Below are 21,073 nucleotides of genomic sequence, written 5' to 3'. Positions count from 1 at the left end.
ATTCTGCATCTGTCATTTTTTCTGTCACTATAATGGGAAAAACCACATCTGGTGGAATTCTTTCTCCTATGCAGTTACCAGAACTACAAAGCACCCTCCCACCGCGTGGATGCAAAATGTAGTTGGGCCCAATATCTGGTACACTATATGAAACTCCCTTTTTAATGGTCCATGTCAAATGTTACCTGCATGAGCTGCTGTTTCAGTTTTTGCATTTCAGAGATGTTGAGCTCACTGAAGAGATCTGAGACTGGGTGCAGTGATTCTGCTTTCCTAACTGTGGGAGTCCGAAAGTCACCATTCATTTTCATGTGGGGTCCATGAATGTGTCCGTTCATTTTGTCATCATTATTAGGTTCGTTCCCATCCTCTCCAAACTTTAATCCATCTACTGAGATATTAATATGGTTATTATACATGCTATCATTTAGATTGATATACTGGGAGAGTTCCTTCCTCAGATTGTTCTTTTGCTCTCTCTCATTCTTTAACGTCTCCAGGGCTTCCTCTAGCTGATGCTCTGCAATCTCCTTTAACCGGATGGCATCTTCTAGCTGGCTATTAAGCAATACAGTTTCTTCCTCAAATCGTTTTATCTCGTGTTTCAGGCCTTCATATTCAACCTGAATTAGGTAAGATAAAGAACATTCAAAATACTAAAAGTTGGATTTACAAACAACCTGCCATTTGCTGCATCTGTTAAACTAAGGTACCAAAAAAAAAAGAGAGAGAGAGAAAAGAAAGACTGAACATACGTATTTAAATTGTTGGATGGAGAAAGGACTCAGATTCTACTGGCTATATAAACTGGTCAGCAGAGATGCCCTGAAACCATTGTAATTCTATCGTAAGTTTGTTATATGTTACATCTTTCATAATGATGATTTTGTAGTGCAAACCAAACCAGGGGGAGGTTAACAGTTTTTCAGAATAAACATTATCAGGCATATTTCATGAAATTTACCTCTTAACTAAAATGTATTGATTTTGTACCATCAAATGTGACAAAGTATTTTTCTGTAATTTAATAGAAAATTCAATATGTTTCAGGTGCTTATACAGTGGTACCTTGGATTAAGAACTTAATTCATTCTGGAGGTCTGTTCTTAACCTGAAACTGTTCTTAACCTGAAGCACCACTTTAGCTAATGGGGCCTCCCACTACCGCTGCGCCGCTGCTGCACAATTTCTTTTCTCATCCTGAAGCAAAGTTCTTAACCCGAGGTAATATTTCTGGGTTAGTGGAGTCTGTAACCTGAAGTGTATGTAACCCGAGGTACCACTGTACATGTTGCTTAGCCCAAGACTTACAGACATATATGGAAAAATGTATTAACGCAATCTGTAAAGCATGAGACTCTTAATCTCAGATTCATGAGTTTGAGGCCAACGTTGGGCAAAAAGATTCCTGCATTGCTGGGGGTTGGACTAGATGACCGTCATAGTCCCTTCCATCTCTACAATTCTATGATTCTATGGCTCTATAACCATTTTTTAAAAAAAACTTTAAAGACACAAATGAAAAATATATGTTCACTACATAAAAACAAGAATTCAGGGAACACTGAGAGAGAAAATTGCTCAAAAACACATCAGGTAAGTTGTTTTTTTAAGGAAAATGGTGTAACAAAAGCAACTGAGCAAAAGGTTTTAATGAAAAGACTAATTGAGACATACATATGACTTATTTTGTCAATCATCTTTTTGTGTATGTTAAGAATGGTTAAATTAAAAAATTGGTTAAATAAAATGTTATGAATAAAAGCACACACAGTAAAATAAAATTGTGAGAAGGTAAAGGTTTGAAAGATTGCATAGAAATATATAAATGTTCCCTGGAAACTACATGTCCAAAATCCCTAGTCAAGTTGATCAATATTCATTTATAATGAGAGACAGTTGGCTCTTTGCAAGCAGCAGAAACATAAATTAATTCCTTTGTTAAAGATACAGCATATATTTATATACTATTCAAGTAGCACAATTACTATATAATGCGTAATCTCAGAAGTTAATCAGCTCTTTATCTATGGTATAATTAGCAGCCAATTTTTTTTGCTGAAAATGGGAGCAATTTTCTGCGTAACAAAAAAACAAAAGTGATTAGAAATTGTCCATTTTTACAAAAAGAAAGAAAGAAAATGAAACACAGCCTCTGCTTATAATCTGCTATTTGTGTTTATAGGGTAGAATAATGTTGGATAGCAATTACTTCTAAATATAGTCTGGGTGCCAAAGAGCTATTTTAGGCAAGTGTAAGTGCTTGCGAGTCCCCAATGGGATTTTGACATTATTGCTTTGAACATCAGACCCACAAGCATGCAGTATCACAGATTGCTTCTGAGACTCCCTTCAGTTTTGGAAATGTTCTCTCACAAACAACTGCTTCCTTCTTTGGACCCTGCATAAGCTTCTGGCCCAATTAGCTTGGCAGCCAATTCCCCACCCATGTTCAGAGCCTGACCCTAAGGTTTAATAATGCTTCACAAAGGGGTGGTGGTGGGCTGGAGCTAGCAACTGCTAAATTGACATCAAAACATTTAGCCAAATGCACCACTATACACCCAGCTCACAACTCATGGCATTTTAAAATCTCTTAATGGAGCAGAGCTGTCACATGATAGACTGCAATCTAACCATGTGGAGTAATCAGATTACTCTTTTCTGTGGGTTCAGCACCCACCACTTACAGTACATTATATTCCATATTTTAAACCATTAACATGATTTTGTGGCACTGGTCAACTAAGTTACTGGTCTTCAGGCTGGTGGGTCGGAACTTACCGCTGAGTTGCAAGCTGGCCAAATGTGGGCTGCAGCAACACTATGACCATACAAATGTATGGTAATAAAATTAAGAAATAAAGCTGCTTCCAGCCCAACTATATAAATGCCCTTTTAAACCAAGAGATGCCAGGCACTGAACCTGGAACCCTCTGCATACAAAACATGTTTTCTGGCAAGCCTCCTTCAACAGCATCTTCTGTTGCTTGCTCCCATTATCTGGTAATGAATGTATACTGTATTCAAAAAATGGTATGTAATTCAGATCTTGGTATTGTTCCTTTTGCAACCTGTTTCTGAAAATCCAGTTAGTGCTCACCTGGTTCTGTTTCAGCGTGGAAACCAACTTTTGCAATGTAATGTTTTCTTCTTCAAGTTCTGTATAGTCCTGAAGGAGTCTTGCCTCTCTGAACTTATATTCTCTTATCTCATCTTTCATCCGAATTCTCTGCAGCTCTGCCATTTCATTGCTCTGAAAAGGAGAAAGAAACAAATATATTCTCATTGTTTCATTTCCAGTGTTACAGGAATTTTAAGGTCTTATATATATAAAATAAATGTTCATAACTGTTCAAGGCAAACACATACATAAACATATAAACCACATGTCTGGAAACAGTACAGGAAAACAGTCCTAAAGCCATTCTGTAATTTGTATGGTCAGTTTGACCTTTTGCTTCCAGCCTTTTTATGACCGCAATAAACCAGAGGGGCCCTCTGCCCAAGAGCTTGCCAGCTGCCTGCTGGTTTCCTGCCTTGAAAGAAACATTTGTGAATTTAAGCTCATTTTTAGAATACAGGAATCTGATCAGGCTATGATCAGATTGCAGGCTATCAGGAATCTGATCAGGCTATGATCATAGTGCAGGCTATGATCAGATGCCTCAGGGTCAGTGTAACATTTGCTCCCAGCCTGTAATTCCCTTTTACAACTTTGAGAAACTTGCCTCCTGCTACTGCTATAAATCAGGGGGGCCCTTGCTCAGGAGAGCAGGAAGATAAACAACTGCCAAAGTACTTAGCCAGCTGGTTTCTGCCTGGCATGAAACATACTGAGGCATCTAATCATAAGCCTGCATTTTTATCAAAGCTTCTATATGTTTAATCAGGGCTTGCATTTTAAAATAAGCTTAAAGATTTTCAAATGTTTCATGCCAGGCAAAAGACCAGCTGCCTAAAAGGCCTTGGCAATGTTTTTTCTCCTAGGAAAGGGGCCCCCTGATTTATAGCAGAAAACAATTCTCAAAGTCGTAAAAAAGGGAGTTACAGACACTGACCTTGCATGTTGCAAAGTACTAAATTAAGGGTGGATAAATAGTAAAATAATACCATTTGCCTCCCAGTAAAATGAGCCATATCTTCTTCCTAAGGTTGAAAGGCCAAGAGCAATGGAGAAGCATTTAGCTGGCAGAAAGAAAATAGAGCATTTTTAGGAAATCCTCTAAAGCCATTCTTTCTTAAACTGAGAGAGTTAAAGGGCAATAAATGTTGGGAAGAGCTAATGGGAAAGCAGCTGGCTGGAAAGGAGGGGTGAAAGGAGGGGTGTAAACTGAAGAGGCTTCTTTTAAAGCTGTTTTTTACTGAGTTCCTTTTTTTTTTTTTACTTTACAAAGGCCTTATTCCTTTTAAAAGGCTACCTATGATAATTGTCAGGGAACTGCCATCGGAGAGACAGGTAGTGGACAGGCTACAGGAGAATAGGAGAGAATCTGCAGTAGAAGAGGGAACCAGCAGGGGGAGTGCAGGAGTCACAGCGGAGGGGAGGCTCTGGGATGCTTCCAGTGAGAGTAGTGGAGAGGTAACGGGACCCCCGTTGGGAACGCCCACCCTGCGCCGGAAACTGTCACGCAGAGAGTCTCGAAAGCGCATGTCTGTCAAAGAGCTTTTATGTTGGCGTAAATTCCGTAGACGCCCACTGTCAGATTCTACCAGCGACTGACGGAGTCATGCTTTGGGGGCTCCGTTAGTGCATCGGTTTGGATGACCAGCCAAACCCCAGAGGGATCAAGCTTTTACGCACAAGCAGCACACTATCCCACCACAGCAATCTGACAGTCTTTGAAAGCAGCTTGTGCAAGCAGAAGGCATCATGAGCGAACCATCCGGAACCGGAGGAGCAGGAGCGGGAGCTGGCGCAGATCCAAGCCTGGAACAAAGGTACAGGGCGTTGGAGGTCCAGCTGGCACTGCAAACGGCGAGGCTCGAGGAGAGGAGGGCTCAAGATGCAGATAAGGGGAAGACCACCCCACTTGCCAGACGGGTGCCTGGACTGGTGCAGAAATTTGGGGGGGATCCCCGGAACTATCAAGCCTTTAGGACAGAGATGCAATATGCACTCAATCTACTGTTTGATGACTTCCCCGACGAGAACTCTAGAGTGGCGTACGTGATTGGCCATCTAGAGGGAGGGGCGAGGGACTGGGTTCGGCCCCTGATGGCAGCCAATAATGAAATCTTAAAGGACACAATGAAGTTTTTCCGCGCCATGGACTTGATGTTTTCCAGCGAGATCGAGCAGGGAGTGGTGCGCAGGCAGTTAATGGCGTGTAAACAGGGGAGCCGATCTGTACGTGAGTACTGGACTGAGTTCACCATGCTGATTCATAGACTTGGGTGGGACCTTGCTAGTGAACCTATTCAAATGCTGTTTGAAGAAGGTCTCTCTCCGGCAGTGAAAGATGAACTTTCCCGGGCGCCTAGGGCGGAGTCTATGGATCAGCTGACTAAATCAGCGCTGTCCATTGGGGCACGCCAGGAAGCTAGAGCTATGGAAAAGCGGGAAGGAAAGGGGGAACGTTGGAAGGACTTCCGCATTCCAGAGATTCCGGAGCAGCCTTTCCCGCCAGCAGAGCCGATGGAACTTGGAACAGCGCGCGCGCGCGCAGTTTCAAACACCAGTGAAGGGCGGAAGAAGGAGGGAAAGAGCGGCAAGAGATGCTATCTCTGCCAGCAGCCAGGTCACTTTGCCAGAGTCTGTCCGCAAAGGAAGGAATGGCAAGGGATGGCGGGAACTGTTGGGGGGAAGGAGGAAGAAGAAATCACGGAGCCAGTAAAAGCCAACGCCTGGTTGCCAACATCAGGGCACAGCAGCCAGGCCAGGGAGTAATGAATGTGCCCACGCCGGAACCTCCAAGACCAGCGCTTGTGATAGAGGTGTTGCTGGAACTGGCAAACGGACACCCACTGAAGATAAAGGCGCTATTGGATTCAGGTAGCTCATGTAATTTCATGAGCAAAGAGTTTGCAGCTGCACACCAAATACAGACTATCCCATTGAGTAAGCCTTTGCAGGTTACCACGATTGATGGGAGGGAGCTGTTGGGAGGAGAAGTGAGCCAACAGACTGTACCAATGATAATGAGGGTGGCACGACACACCGAACTGACAGCGTTTAACGTAGCCACCTTGGGAGGAGCTCCTATTATCTTGGGTATGAGCTGGCTGGCGCTACACGATCCGCTAGTAGGCTGGCATCAGAGAGTGGTTTCCTTTGGATCAGCACATTGCCTAGAACACTGCAAGGAGGGAGAGGCTCAGGCAGGCGCCAGGGGCACTCTAGCAGGGATGGAAGTGATGGACAAAGGGAGGGTGCCACCACAATACGCTGACTTGCTTGACGTATTCAGCGAAAAAGAAGCAGATAAACTGCCCCCGCACAGACCCTTTGATTGTCAAATTACCTTACTCCCAGGAGCACAATTGCCAGTGGGCAAGCTGTATGCAATGTCAGACAGTGAGATGCAGGAGTTAAGGGAGTTCATTGACAAGAATCTCAAGCGAGGTTTCATCAGAGAGTCACGAGCGGTGGGGGGCAGCCCAGTGTTCTTTGTGGACAAAAAAAACACAGGCAAGCCCAGGCTTGTATGTGATTTCAGGGCCCTAAATGCAGTGTCAGAACCAGTGACTTTCCCTATGCCCAGAATTGATGACATTCTAACACGGGTGAGAAAAGGGAAAATTTTTACCAAGCTGGACCTTAGGGGGGCATATAACTTGATACGTGTGAGAAAGGGGGATGAGTGGAAGACCACTATGTTCACCCCCTTGGGGGCCTTTGAGTACACCGTTATGCCTTTCGGATTACAAGGGGGCTCCGCCTGTTTTCAATCATTCATGAATCACGTCCTGGGGCCACTGCTCTACAAGAACTGCGTAGCGTTCTTAGATGACGTTCTGGTGTACTCAGACAATGAGGAGCAGCATGTGCGAGATGTAAGAGAGGTACTGAGCAAGCTGCGAGAAAACCGGCTGTGGGTGAAACTGGAGAAGTGTCAGTTTCATACCAAGGAGGTGGAATTCCTGGGGTACCGGTTGTCTGACAAGGGATTGGCCATGGATCCCAGCAAGGTTCAAGCGGTACTGGAATGGAAAACACCAAAGACCAAGAAGGACGTGCAAAGGTTCCTGGGCTTCGGAAACTTCTATAGGAAGTTCATCAAAAACTTTGCCCATTTAACAGCGCCCATCACGGATTGTCTTAGTAGCAAAAAGAAATTTGTTTGGACGGGAGAAGCGCAACAAGCGTTCGAACGCTTAAAGCAGGCGTTTGCGTCGGAAGAGCAACTCTTGCACGTGGATCTACAACAACCAATGAGAGTGGAGACTGACGCGTCAGACCGAGCGGTGGGGGCCGTTCTTCTCCAGCCGGGAAAAGATACGTCTGAATGGAGACCGTGTGCATTCTTCTCGCGGAAGTTGAACAAATCAGAGAGGAACTACACAGTGTACGACCGAGAACTGCTCGCCATTCATGAAGCATTCCGGAAATGGCGGCACTTGCTGATTGGGGCGCAGCACAAGGTTCAAGTCCGAACTGACCACAAAAATCTGGAATACTGGAGGACAGCCCGAGTGCTGAACCAGAGACAAGTGAGATGGGCCCAGGAGTTCTCCAAATTCCACTTTGAGATTCGTTACGTGCCCGGCTCCGAGAACGTGAGGGCGGACGCTCTTTCCAGGAAACCTGAGTACTTAGAGGGGGAGGGAGCGCCTGAGGCAAGGCATGTAATCCCTGAAGACCGCTGGGTGTGTGGGGCGGCATTGGTGGGGCAGAGGGAACTGATAGAGGGTACGGAGAACGATGAATACGCCCAAGAGAAACTCAGAGAGCTCCGGAGGACAGAGGAGAACACAGGGGGGTTCGAAGAAAAGAACGGGGCGTTGTATTACAAAGGGGCACTGTACATACCCGACGGGGAACTGAGGGGCAGAGTACTCAAGCAGTTGCATGACAGCCCCACAGCGGGACATTTTGGACAGCACAAAACCATGTGGTTGGTTACCAGGGAGTTTTGGTGGCCCAAGGTGAGGGAGGACGTACGGGAATATGTCAGGGGTTGCGACAGGTGCCAGCGAGCGAAAGGAGAGAGGGTGGCGCCAGCGGGGCTATTACAACCCTTACCCACGCCCGAAAGGCCATGGGAGGCAGTATCCATAGATTTTATGACGGACCTGCCAAAATCCAAAGGCAAAACAGCTGTCATGGTGGTGGTAGATCAATTAACCAAGATGTGTCATTTTATAGCTTGTTCACATGCAGTCACAGCGGAGGAAACCGCCAAGTTGTTTGTAGAACATATTTTCAAGTTGCATGGCGCCCCCTTGAGGGTGGTCAGCGACAGAGGGAAACAATTTACTTCCAGGTTCTGGAGGAAACTTATGAGCTTACTGCACGTAGAACTCAATTTCTCAACTGCCCGGCACCCAGAAACCAATGGGCAAGCGGAAAGGGCAAATGGGGTTTTACAACAATACCTGAGGTGTTATGTAAAAGACAGAGAAAATGATTGGGTGGATAAGTTACCTCTAGCAGAATTTGCCTACAACAACGCGGAGAACGTGTCCACAGGGATGAGTCCCTTCCTGGCAAATTATGGGTGTCACCCCCGGGCATTCCCAGGAGAGGGAGGGGAGAGGTGGAGCGTGCCGGCGGCGGAATATTTTTTTGAAGAGATGGAGGCGATCCACCGTCAGCTTCAACTTAACTTAGAGAAAGCCAAGGAAGAATATAAGAAGCAAGCAGACAGAAATAGGAGGGAAGGTGAAACTATAAGGGTGGGGGACCGGGTGTGGTTGTCCACCCAAGGGCTACCGTTCAAGGGCGGGAGTAAGAAATTGAGGCCCAAAAGATTGGGACCCTTTGAGGTCATACAGCAGGTCAACCCAGTGGCATTCAAACTCAGGCTGCCCAGTCACATGAAATTACACCCAGTATTTCACAGGTCATTACTGTCGCCGTACCGAGAGGGACGCGAGTGGGGGGAGCGTGAGAGAGAGGCCACCCAAACGCCCGTGATAGAAGAGAGAGAGAGCGACATGAACGTGGCAGGAATCATTAATTCCAGGTGGAAGGGGAATCAGGTGGAATATCTGGTAGAATGGGAGGGGGAAGCAGAGTCGGAAAACACTTGGGTACCAGCAGAGGTAGTCAATGACGAGGTTTTAATAGAAACATTTCATCAGCGTTTCCCAAGAAAACCGCAACCCGTGGCTCGATTTAGAAGGGAACACTTTGGGACCACCGATGAGGAAGGAGAGTTTGAAGGGTTCCCAGAGTCAGGGGTGGGTGAAGAAGCCGACTCCGACGAAGAAGAGGAAGACGGGGAGAGAGACGGTACGCCGTGGCTGGAAGTGTTAGAATCCTCGGACGACGAGGAGAGTTCCTTCAGGGGCTTTCCGCCCTCACCGCCAGTGGGAGAGGAGGCGGGAGGGGGTGAAGGGGGCCCTGGGGGGGAGGTGGATGTCAGGGAACTGCCATCGGAGAGACAGGTAGTGGACAGGCTACAGGAGAATAGGAGAGAATCTGCAGTAGAAGAGGGAACCAGCAGGGGGAGTGCAGGAGTCACAGCGGAGGGGAGGCTCTGGGATGCTTCCAGTGAGAGTAGTGGAGAGGTAACGGGACCCCCGTTGGGAACGCCCACCCTGCGCCGGAAACTGTCACGCAGAGAGTCTCGAAAGCGCATGTCTGTCAAAGAGCTTTTATGTTGGCGTAAATTCCGTAGACGCCCACTGTCAGATTCTACCAGCGACTGACGGAGTCATGCTTTGGGGGCTCCGTTAGTGCATCGGTTTGGATGACCAGCCAAACCCCAGAGGGATCAAGCTTTTACGCACAAGCAGCACACTATCCCACCACAATAATGTATGAAATATATTAGCTTAAATATATTGGCTTAAATGTAATTATGCAAAGGATTTAAGAAATGCTAGATTCTTATTTCATATAGTTGTAAGAGTTGTAACTATCCTGAAATTAAGTCAGCCACCAGCCTAGCCCCCCTGCCAGACAGGAGACGCCATCGAGCACTCCTGATATATAGTTGTCAGGCCTTTTTGTTTAGAAACCATCAAATGAAGGAGATCTTTCAATGTTGATGTGAACTCAAGATCCTTGACATCTGTTGAAGATAAAAATTTAAGATTAACCATCTGTTTTGGAAGGCAATAGGGCAAGGAGGGCAAGAGGTGAGCTGGTAATTAAGATTCCTTGTTGAGACACATGTAAGATATATTACTACTTATTTGTCATTTATAGATAAGAATATATAGCTCTTTGTGTTCCATAAAAGGACAGAAGGAAGTGGGTGTATCTTCTGTGATTGGTTCTAGCAAACAGCCAATAGGAATTTCAACCAGGCTGATTGGACAGAGGCAGCCACAGGAGGAGCAAGGGGGCTGGATTAAGGAAATATAAGTGCTGGCCAGAATGGCAGGAGGCCAGGCCAGAGCTTGGTAACCATGTACCACTATGCCTCTCATTTATTTGTCTGACAAATAAATTACTATTTTAATTTCTCTATTGCTGCGTTGAATATTTCATTCCAGCTAAGCGTTAACCACAAGCAGGGTGCTACAATACAAACATTTGCAAATATATCTTTAAGCTCATTTTAAAATATATCTTTAAGCTCATTTTAAGGCCTTGATCAGATGCCTCAATATAGCCCTGATTAAACTTTTCTCTTGAGCTGAAAAAAATCACCTCCTCCCCCTTCTCATAGTTTTTAGAATCTCATTACTTTCATTTACTGAATAAAGGGTGGAATCAAATACAATTACTACATGTTCTTTCACTCTGCTAAGGGTTTAAAGCAGAACAATGAGCAATTGCATCTGTCCTGCAAATATAACTACTAACAACCTTGACAAAGAAATGCAAGTTCCAGAGCCCAGCAATTTGTGTCTCAGTGTAAAAGTAAAATCCTCTTGCAAAATATCAAGCATAAACACTGGAAGAAAACTTACTTCTTTTCTAATGATATATATATGGGCTAATGATATATATATGTGGGCTTATTTCTCAACACAAAAATGCATTCTTGCTTCATGCAAACAGCCAACAACATCAAGTAGGACACTGTCCAGGGAAGACTACAAGAAGACTCCATAGACACAGCATGGGCATAAACTATTTTTCAAAGGCCAGAATACTGCTGCTCCAAAGTATCACCAATGCTGTCCAGAGTGATGTAAGCATGACAGGACATTGCACCCTTTTCTTTTGTTCACAACTGGATTTGGGAGTGTAGCACAGTGGCATCAAGCTCTCTTTGGCTTACTCTTCTTTGTGACATGAATTTAAATATCAGACTTCCTGACTCTTGGGCTGCAATTATTGATAGTGATTGGCATTACAGAGGTTAACCCTTCCATGAAAACTTAACTTGCCCTAAAGTAGCAGATTTCCTTCTGTCAGACAGAGATGTTATTGTAGTGTAAATTAAGCTAGGGATTTATGACACTTCTAACCTGTTTACCCCAGGTTTCTGGATAAACAAGAATGGTAACATCAAGCACAAAAGAATGGTAATCTGATGGTCCATCCTGATTGAATGTTTAAGCTTTTAAAACAATAAATATATCTTTAAATCTTTTTAACTTTGTGAACCTTACACCCTTTTAGAAGACCCCAATATTTTTAGTCTTTAAAGGATGTGAATGAATTAAGGAAGTGGTTCTCAGTTAGCGAAACACTGTGGACGCTATTTTTCAAATGCCAAGCCATGGACCCCTACTTTTGAAAATCTCTATAGTAGTTTTTGTTATGTGACTGGTGCCACAGAGCCTTGTGGTCTGCAGACCACCCATTGGGAACTACTGAATTAGGTCGTTAGGATTAAGCATGTTCATGGTTTCACGCTGATAAATAATTATCACAATAATTGCTTCAAATCTGAATGTTTCCTCTACCCTGCAGTAATTATGTTAATGTTTCAGACTGAATTTTTATGGGTGTGGATTTCTGGGCTCAAAGTAACTTAGATACATCATCAAGGCAGTGCACAGATGACTCATATAAATAGCAACATGTTTTAAGTGTCATGGGTGAAGTCCATACACATGGAGGCTCTTAGAGTGTAACAGAAAGGACCCTGCCCCAATGAGTATACAAACTAAAATTAGACAGGAGGCGGACACCAAAAGCTGCTGCCAGTTTGCACAATTTCTAATCAGTTGAAACACCAGTGCTGGATCAGTTTGGTCTTAAACAGATTTAAATACTTGCTAAAATCTCACCCATCAGTCTGACATTCTCAAACTCTCATCTCTTATTCATATATTCATAATAATATGATTTATTAACCACCCTTCACCATAAGGTCTCAGGGCACATTACAGCAATTTAAAATATAATATTAAAACAATTTACATTTCCCCCTCTCTACTCCCTTGCCTTGCATGTCCCATCCCTGAGGACAGAGCTATTCTCCTGTTTTGATTTATGCAATTATTATTACGGTATTATGAAAAGAAAAAAATGATACAAAATAATAGTGAAATAAATAAATTAAGGTCTTATGTATATACTAAAGGTTCATAGATGTACCAAGCAAACGCGTACATAGATATATAGGCCACATGTCTGAAGCTGCACAGGAGAGCAGCCATGGAGCCGTTTTGACTCCCAGGCTGACCAGGTGTTTTCTCTGCAAGGTCAAATGGAGGAGCCTCCCCATTGTCTTTTCCTTCACAAATCCTGTCTTAAGGGTATGTCTGTGTATGAATAGGGTGAGCCTGTGACTTGGCTCAGGAACTAAGTATTTATCATTACAAAAGACTGGCTAGGCTCCCCAGGGTATCAATCCAGTAAGCATTAACAGGTAACTTGCCAGACAGGAGGTAAACAACCCACTCAGGTTATGAGGTAAACAACCCACTCAGATTTCTGCTTTAGCCCACCCTTTCTGTGATGTAGGTACGATGTTTCTGGGGGTGGGCTTGGACTCCAAGGTGGGCAATTTAAAATGTCTATATAAGGGCAGACACACCTTGGTTCTGGGTCCTCCTCCTTCTCCTGCGAGTGAAGGGGGCACCCTGTTGCAACAGTTCAATAAAGATCAGGCTTACTAGCTGCTTTGCTTCTCAATATTCTCTGGTTGGCCTCTGTTTTTTCCTGCCACCGATGGAGAACCTATAAGGGCTTTTGTGTCCCCCATAAGGGAACAAGGGCAGATTTTCGTTTATTACAATAGTATTAAACACTTTACATGGATTTTTAATTTCACCCATGTCATGCTTTCAGGGTGCAGTTGAGAACAAGTAAAATTTTCCTTTATTTCTTTAAAAAAAAAAAGATTAATGCAATCATTGGTCTGCATCTCTGCTGTTTTCACAGTTCTAAACCATGCAACATAAATCTGCTGTGACTGCTGCCAGAGGTTTGGTTCACTTTAAATATTAATATGACATAGAAACAAAAATACTCTGTGCAAAAACATTTCTACAAAAAATGTATAAAAAATGTATAAATATTGTATGAGAAACTGGTCAGTGCTTGCTGGCTATATTCTGGCCACAGAGAATACCTGCATTGTGCTGCAAGAGATTCAACACCAGCTCCACAACATTCCAGTTGTCATCATTATCATAATTTTTAAAAAATCAACTAGCTTGCATGTATCAGATAAGATGCTTCCTGTGTCTCAAGGCATGTGATGGGTTCAGTTTTATTGATGCACACAAGTATGCAGCCACCAGGCAAGATCAAGGCATATAAGGTTATGGCCAATTAAGTTCTACTCATAATAGACCCAATGTAACTACTAGACCTTTGTGAAAGAAAAACCAAGCTTTCGCATTAGGAATATTCTTAATGCATGGTTGACCACATCTACGGAATGTATGTTCTCTTAAGTCTTGCTATATCAATCATTAGTAATAGTTTAAGTGCTGCTATATCAATCATTAGTAATAGTTTAATAGGGAGGTTTTCACGCCTGTCCAATTCTGTGTTCCCTTTCCCAGCCTTTGGTCTATTGATGATTGATGCTTGTGTGCAACCTTTGTGTTGTATTTGTGTTCACCAATCAGCAACAAGCACATATGTGGCAATGCTGTAATATTCAACAAAAGGGACTTCCCGAGACATGCTCGGGAGATGCCTCCCATATGACACTTGTCATTCGTCTGTCGTTTATTTCAACCCAACAGTTCAAGACTCTGTTTATTAAGACAAGGCAATTGCATTGAAGAAGACCCCATTAACTTACTTACAGAGGTTAACTACTTTTATAGGGATGGCAGTGTTATCACTTAGCTATCAAAGAAAAACACAGGAAATCAACATTGCTGGTCAAAACCCTCAATCATTTTTCTATACTCCTTTCACCATTTCAATTTCTCACCCCCTTCATGCTGACTCTGCTTTTTTACACTTCAAGGGAGATAAGGCCTTAAGATCCAAACAGGCTCAAATGTAGCAGACCCCAGATGCATACATTCTGCTCCAAAGCCTCCATCAGTCAGTTCCCTGTGGGAGATATGTTGCCTTTTCATTATCTCCCTTGTCTCCCTAAAGATTAAGGATACCTTTATTAATGCTTTTTATTAAGACACGCTTACTTCAATGTATTGCTTGGCAATTTTTATGATTCTAAGCAATTATCTGATAGAACTAGAAATTGCTTCTCTTTGCCTTTCCATTGCTTCTTCATTTAAATGAAGCTTTTATTTGCTTTTTCATAAAAGTCGAAAGGTCTAAAAGAGCAGCAGCCTACTAGGATATCATTGAGCATAGAATTCGATAGTTTATAGCTGATAAGCTTACCACAAGGGCTAGCCTAGACATGAAAGCAGCTCACACCTGTAGCTAGGACATTTGGTGGTTGAATTGGAGTTTGTCTTTTTAGCTTTGTCAGATAAGAAACTAGCTTATGCTCGCATTGGGAACAAATAATAGTTAACACTTTGTAACTAGGACCACTGGCAGAGGAAGGGGGTGTGGGGGGTACAGTCTGCCCCAGGTGTCATCACTGAGGGGGGTGCTATTGCCACATCACCCCCCTGGGACACTCGTCGCGGGCGGCAGCATAGCATGTATGCGCTCCGGGTGCCAGAGCAGCTAGCTCCGCCTCTGACTAGGAAAACCTGCAGCCAACACATATGTAATTAAAGGTAAAAAGGTAAAGGCAAAGGACCCCTGGACGGTTAAGTCCAGTCAAAGGGTTGTGGCGCTCATTTCACTTTCAGGCCAAGAGAGCCGGCATTTGTCCACAAACAACTTTCTGGGTCATGTAGCCAGCATGACTAAAGCAGGGCACTGAAATGCCATTTACCTTCCCACCACAGTGGTACCTATTTATCGGCTTGCACTGGCATGCTTTCAAACTGCTAGGTTGGCAAGAGCTGGGACAGAGCAGCGGGAGCTAAGCCCATCACTGAGATTCAAACCTCTGACCTTCTGATCGGCAAGCCCAAGAGGCTCAGTGGTATAGACCACAGTGCCACCCCCGTCCCTTCGTATGTAATTAGGACAATCTTGCAATAAAAATATACTGATTATACATCAATAAATTTATATAAGGGGGCTTTTTACCATATTTGTACAATGATTAACATAGGAAGTGGGATGATAATACTGTATGTTAATAAGGCAGAAGCGATATGCTGTAAACTCTGCATGCCTTTTCCCATGGCTGTGTCAAGGAAGGACTTTCGTCCGGACAAGGGACTTTATAAACTGTGTTTTTCCTGATCCAGGAGTGCCTGCTCTTCGGTCACCCCACTTGCAAGTGTGTATAAATAACATTTTAATATTTCACCAATTTTGCCCAGATCATTTTATTTAAAGGATCCTAGGACTTTAAGTCTTAAGGAACCAGGGTGTTTTTATCTCCCACAGTCTCTTAATTTCAATAAGTCTATTTCCAGTAGAACTTAGTTGGCTACAACTCATAGGGTAACTGTACCATAGGCGCCGACTCCATGGGGCCTGAGGTGGCCCGAGCCCCCTCAAAAATTCGTTTGGGGGGGCTCCGCCCCCCCAATAATTTAAGAAAATTATTACCGTAAATTTCGCTCTATAACACGCAGATTTTTTCTCCTAAAAAGTAAGGGGAAATGTCTGTGCGTGTTATTGAGCGAATGTGTGGTCCCTGGAGCCGGAGCACAGGGGCAAAAATGGGCAAAAATCAGGCAAAAATAAGATCGGGCGGTCGGGCGGAGGGAAGGCAGAAGCTGCTGCTTTCCTGCATTCTGCCTTAGGGTCTTACTGCCCACCCGCTTCTGTTGCTGCGTTTGCTCAAACTCAACAAAGAGCAGGGAATCCCCTGCCCTCCTGGCAAGCAGAGGGTTAAGGAAAGGATCGAGTCCTTCCTTCTAATTCTTTCCTAGTCACACTGCGTGCAGGCTCCAGCCCACCACCTCCTCCTCTCCGTGCTCTAGGGACTCGCAGGCAGCCGTAAAACATGCAGGTGGGAGAGAGAGAGAGAGAGGGCTGGCTTGGGGGGGGGGACTTTTGCCTTCCTTTCCTCCCCCCCACCCCGTTAAACTCCTCCCCTGCATTCTTAGCCAGCTGTTTCTCCGCACACCCCTCTTGTGCTTCTTGTCCCTTCTGTGTTTTTCCTTCCCTCCCCATTTAAAACGTGGTGACAAAGCACGGATCCACATGGATCCTCAGGATTTTTGCATTGGGTCACCCCAAATTCACCATCAGATCACATAGCATGTTCATGGCTACATCTTGCACCAAAAAAATCACGCACCCACTGTTGCCTAGGGTCACAGTGATGCAAAAACGTGGTTACAAAGCACGGATCCACATGGATCCTCAGGATTTTTGCATTGGGTCACCCCAAATTCACCATCAGATCACATAGCATGTCCATGGCTACAGTCTGTACCAAAAAAATCACGCACCCACTGTTGCCTGGGGCTGCAATGGTGCAAAAACGTGGTTACAAAGCATGGATCCACAGGATCTTTGCACTGGGTCACCCCAAATTCACCATCAGATCACATAGCATGTCCATGGCTACATCTTGCACCAAAAAAATCACGCACCCACTGTTGCCTAGGGTCACAGTGGTGCAAAAACGTGGTTACAAAGCATGGATCCACATGGATCCTCAGGATTTTTGCATTGGGCTACTCCAAACTTACTGTCAGATATTAAAAATCTTTATAAAATAGAGAATTAAATACATACAGAATGTTAAATTTTCAGTTTCGAAATATTAGTACTAGTTTAGTACTGTATTTCTATATTATTATAGTACTATATTAGTTATTTTCAAATACTTAAATATTTTTAGGGTGTAAGACCCAATTAAAGCCCGTTATTTACATACAGTTTTACAGTATTTACATACAGTATTAGGCATACTGTATTAACTTTATTAACTGTATTAAAGCATTAACTTTGAGATATTATTTTTATTTAATGAACCCTCAGCCTTATTCAAAGTAAGCTTAAATTGGCTATTTCACTTATTAATCAAAGTGCTATTACTGTGCGACAGCAATATTTTATGTTTTATTCTTTTAATGATAGTTTAGGATTTATTTAAATATCATTTCAGTCTTTTCAGAGCTATATATTCACTGCTCTGTAATAGTCTATAAGCATAATTGTTACTGTAAATTAAATTAGCTTTTTACGAAAATACCGTGCATGTTTATGTTTTGTTTCTTTTTTCAAAGCCAAAAAGTGTTTCAGGCTTGTCGAGTTTCCCGGAGTGTGGAGTTATAGAGAGTCAAGTTTTCGGGGTTCTAATGTTGATCATATGACTCTAAAATACTTTTTAAAAACTTTAAAACTCACTAATTTTCATCTAAAATTTAGAAAACTTCCCGGGGCAGGACCCCGGTATGGGCCCCCCCAATATTTTTTATAAGTCGGCGCCCCTGAACTGTACGTAATTTTCGTTTCTGGAACAATATATACATACACACGAACACACACAGTATTTTACCCTTATAGGACTCAATACAGCTTATAGATAAAAACAAGAATCTCTAAAAACATGGAAAGAACAATCATTAATCATTAAATTAATCATTAATAGAATTAAAACAATATACATTTATAAAATATGTTTAAAATAATTACAATAATACCAGCACAGCACCAACTCTTTTATTAAAAGCAGTCAATTCCCCAAAGCCTGTTGGAACAAGGTCTTCACCTGCCAGCAGAGGGACAAGAAGAAGGGAGCCAGTCTAATTCTTCAAGGAGGGAGGTACAGAGTCTGGAAGCGGCCACTGAGAAGGTCCCCACCAAGCTTGACTGTGAAGGTGGTAGGACCGAGAGAAGGGCCTCCTCTGAAGATCTCGGAGTCTGGGCAGGTTTCTATGAGGTCTTTCAGATACCTTGGACCTGAGTCATGTGGGACTTCATAGGTCATAACCAACATTGAATTGTGCCTGGAAACAGACCAGTAGCCAGTGGAGCCTATAACCAGCCCTGGTCAGCAAACTGGCTGCAACTCTCTGAGCCTGTTGAAGTTTCTGAGCAGTTTTCAAAGGCGGCCCCCACTTAGAGCAGGTTACAGTAATGAAAACAGGATGTAATTAAGGTGTGTGTTGCTGTGGCCAAATCAGACATCTCAAGGAACGGGTGCAGCTGGCACACTAGCAACAAACATAATGTGTACAGATTCTTTCAAGTTTTCTAAAGAACATGCTGACATTTGATATCCTCATGTGAAAGCAACTTACATTCCCCAAACACAAGCAACTGTGACAGCCTTGAGGAATTCAATTTTGCTATTTAGCCCTTTAAATGTTTTGACCAGACTAGTGTTGAAAATGTCATATTCTCTTGCAGCACTAGTAGTAACAATATTGTATGTTGCGCTCCTATGCAGACTTACTTGGGAGTAAGTCCCACTGGATTCACTGAGCCTTCCTTCCAAAAAAACATACACAGAATCAGGCTATGAACGTCCAATCACAAGTGTCTTAAAAATGAAAACAGGGAATATGGCTTCTGGCTGCTAGGCAAGATATCATTAGGGAGCGTGGAGATGTACATGTCAGAATCTCACTGCCAAGATGAAGGACAAAGACTGTCCTGCATATACCTGCATTTCAGGGATTGCTGCAGCTAAAGAAGTAGCTCCACAAGAGTAATAGAAGCAGGGATGGAGCGTTGTTGGCCATAGTACAGAAAGAGAAAATGGAAAGGACTAGATTCAGTTGACCAGTCTTTTTTTTTAATCCAAGAGGAACTGCATTTCCAGAGTGTTAGTGAGCTTAATTTCTCATATCCAACAGCCAGACATTTTTCAAAATACATTGGCAAAACATTTTTTAGATATTACAGTGGAGATTGTCTGTGTCTGTCAACACCAACATAACCCATTAGGTAGAGCTAAAATTATACAAGTATTTATTTTGATGCCTTGAGTATTTTGCAATTCCAATCACCAGGAGAGAGAGCGTTGGAATGGTTATAATTAAACCAATTACATATTGACACTGAGAAAGATACTTCACAAGATAGGGGTGGGGTTTTTGAAAGGGTTGGAAGGTTTGTTTTGTTTCTGCTGGATTTTGCATTTAATCATAAACTGTGCACATCAATCTCCAGTGCTGAAGAAATGCTCAAGTTAAATTGCTGTTATCAAAATATTTAGAGTGTGTATCTATGGTATGTAGCTATTCAGACTACTACAAATTAGCATTCCTTATATTCCAAATATAAGTGCTTTGCATTTATTGCCCCTTGCTTTTCATTTCTCAGACTGAATACTGGTTCAGCCATGCATGTCATAACTGATTGGCTGTAGCATCAAATGATGGACTGCATATGTGAAGGAGAGCTGGACCATAAAGAAGGCTCATCGCCGAAGAATTGATGCTTTTGAATTATGGTGCTGGAGGAGACTCTTGAGAGTCCCGTGGACTGCAAGAAGATCAAACCTATCCATTCTTAAGGAAATCAGCCCTGAGTGCTCACTGGAAGGACAGATCCTAAAGCTGAGGCTCCAATACTTTAGCCACCTCATGAGAAGAGAAGACTCCCTGGAAAAGACCCTGATGTTGGGAAAGATTGAGGGCACAAGAAGGGGACGACAGAGGACGAGATGGTTGGACGGTGTTTTCGAAGCTACCAGCATGAGTTTGACCAAATTGCGGGAGGCAGTGGAAGACAGGAGTGCCTGGCGTGCTCCGGTCCATGGGGTCACGAAGAATCGGAAATGACTAAACGACTAAACAACAACAACAACAATAAAAGAGGGGCGCACCCCTTTGTTCAGGGCTTCTTCCACGGGGTGGATGGAAGACCTGTTGCAACAGTCTTTGAACAAAGATCAGGCCTACAGGCTGCAGTTTTGCTCTTACACTCCTGGCTGGTGTCTTTATTTGGCAATCCAAGTGAGCCCAAGGATTTTTCTATAACAAGACCAACATATGGTGAATTGGCCAAGCCATGAGTGACAATCGCTGTAAAGGATTCTCCTGAACCTGCTTCATGAAACAAAGAGGCTGAAACAGCTTTCAAGGCTCTTAAAATTGCTCTTTCCACAGCCCCTAGTTGGGGCCTACCATTTTTTCCTAAAATATTCACTCTCTTTGTCCTTGAAAGACAGGAGAGTAGGGTCTGATATATTAACTCAATCCCTGGATCCTTCAAAATAGCCTATATGGCATATTTTCCTGCCCAAATGGAGCAAAAGGAGCAGGGGGCTGCCTGCGAGCTGTAGTGGCCACTGTCTAGTTGGTGGAAATGGCAAACAAAGTTTTTGGCCACCCATTTAAAGTGTCCCACATTGTAATAGTCTTCTTTGGTTTTTCAGCAGAAAGACTGAAGAAATGTGGATCCATTTTGTTAGCTGCCTAAAATTTATCTATTTAATGATGCACAAGCCTTAATCCCGCAATTTTGTTTCCCTCTCTTTAGGATGGAAGGGCGCGGGGGGGGGGGGGGAATCCAGATAGAACAATTACAGGACAAACCCAGACAAGATCTACTGATGCAGTCCTACATAGCCCACAACTAATCCTTTTGTCAATGGGTCCTCCAGAATTATGGATGGAATGAGAAAATCTTGATATACTGTGGCAA

General features: G+C 43.4%; 1 protein-coding gene across 20 annotated transcripts in view; it reads right to left on the bottom strand.

The window, feature by feature from the left end:
• Positions 1–21,073, bottom strand: part of BICD1 (BICD cargo adaptor 1) — a 141,661-nt gene that overhangs the window by 48,718 nt on the left and 71,870 nt on the right. For all 20 annotated transcript variants that reach the window (XR_014160795.1, XR_014160796.1, XM_081878852.1 and 17 more), the window contains exons 4-5: positions 3,104–3,256; positions 186–623 (exon numbers count right to left, since the gene is read on the bottom strand). Coding sequence is in view for 18 of the 20 variants with exons in the window: in XM_081878852.1 (XP_081734978.1) it covers positions 186–623; positions 3,104–3,256 (591 nt within the window). In the remaining 2 variants the exon portion in view is untranslated. The remainder of the gene's footprint in view (positions 1–185; positions 624–3,103; positions 3,257–21,073) is intronic.

This window comes from Podarcis erhardii (assembly GCF_964252035.2).
Source record: "Podarcis erhardii genome assembly, chromosome: 10".
In the NCBI taxonomy this organism is placed as follows: Eukaryota; Metazoa; Chordata; class Lepidosauria; order Squamata; family Lacertidae; genus Podarcis; species Podarcis erhardii.
The sequence above is the reverse complement of the archived record's forward strand: the minus strand, read 5'-3'. Positions and strand labels throughout refer to the sequence as shown.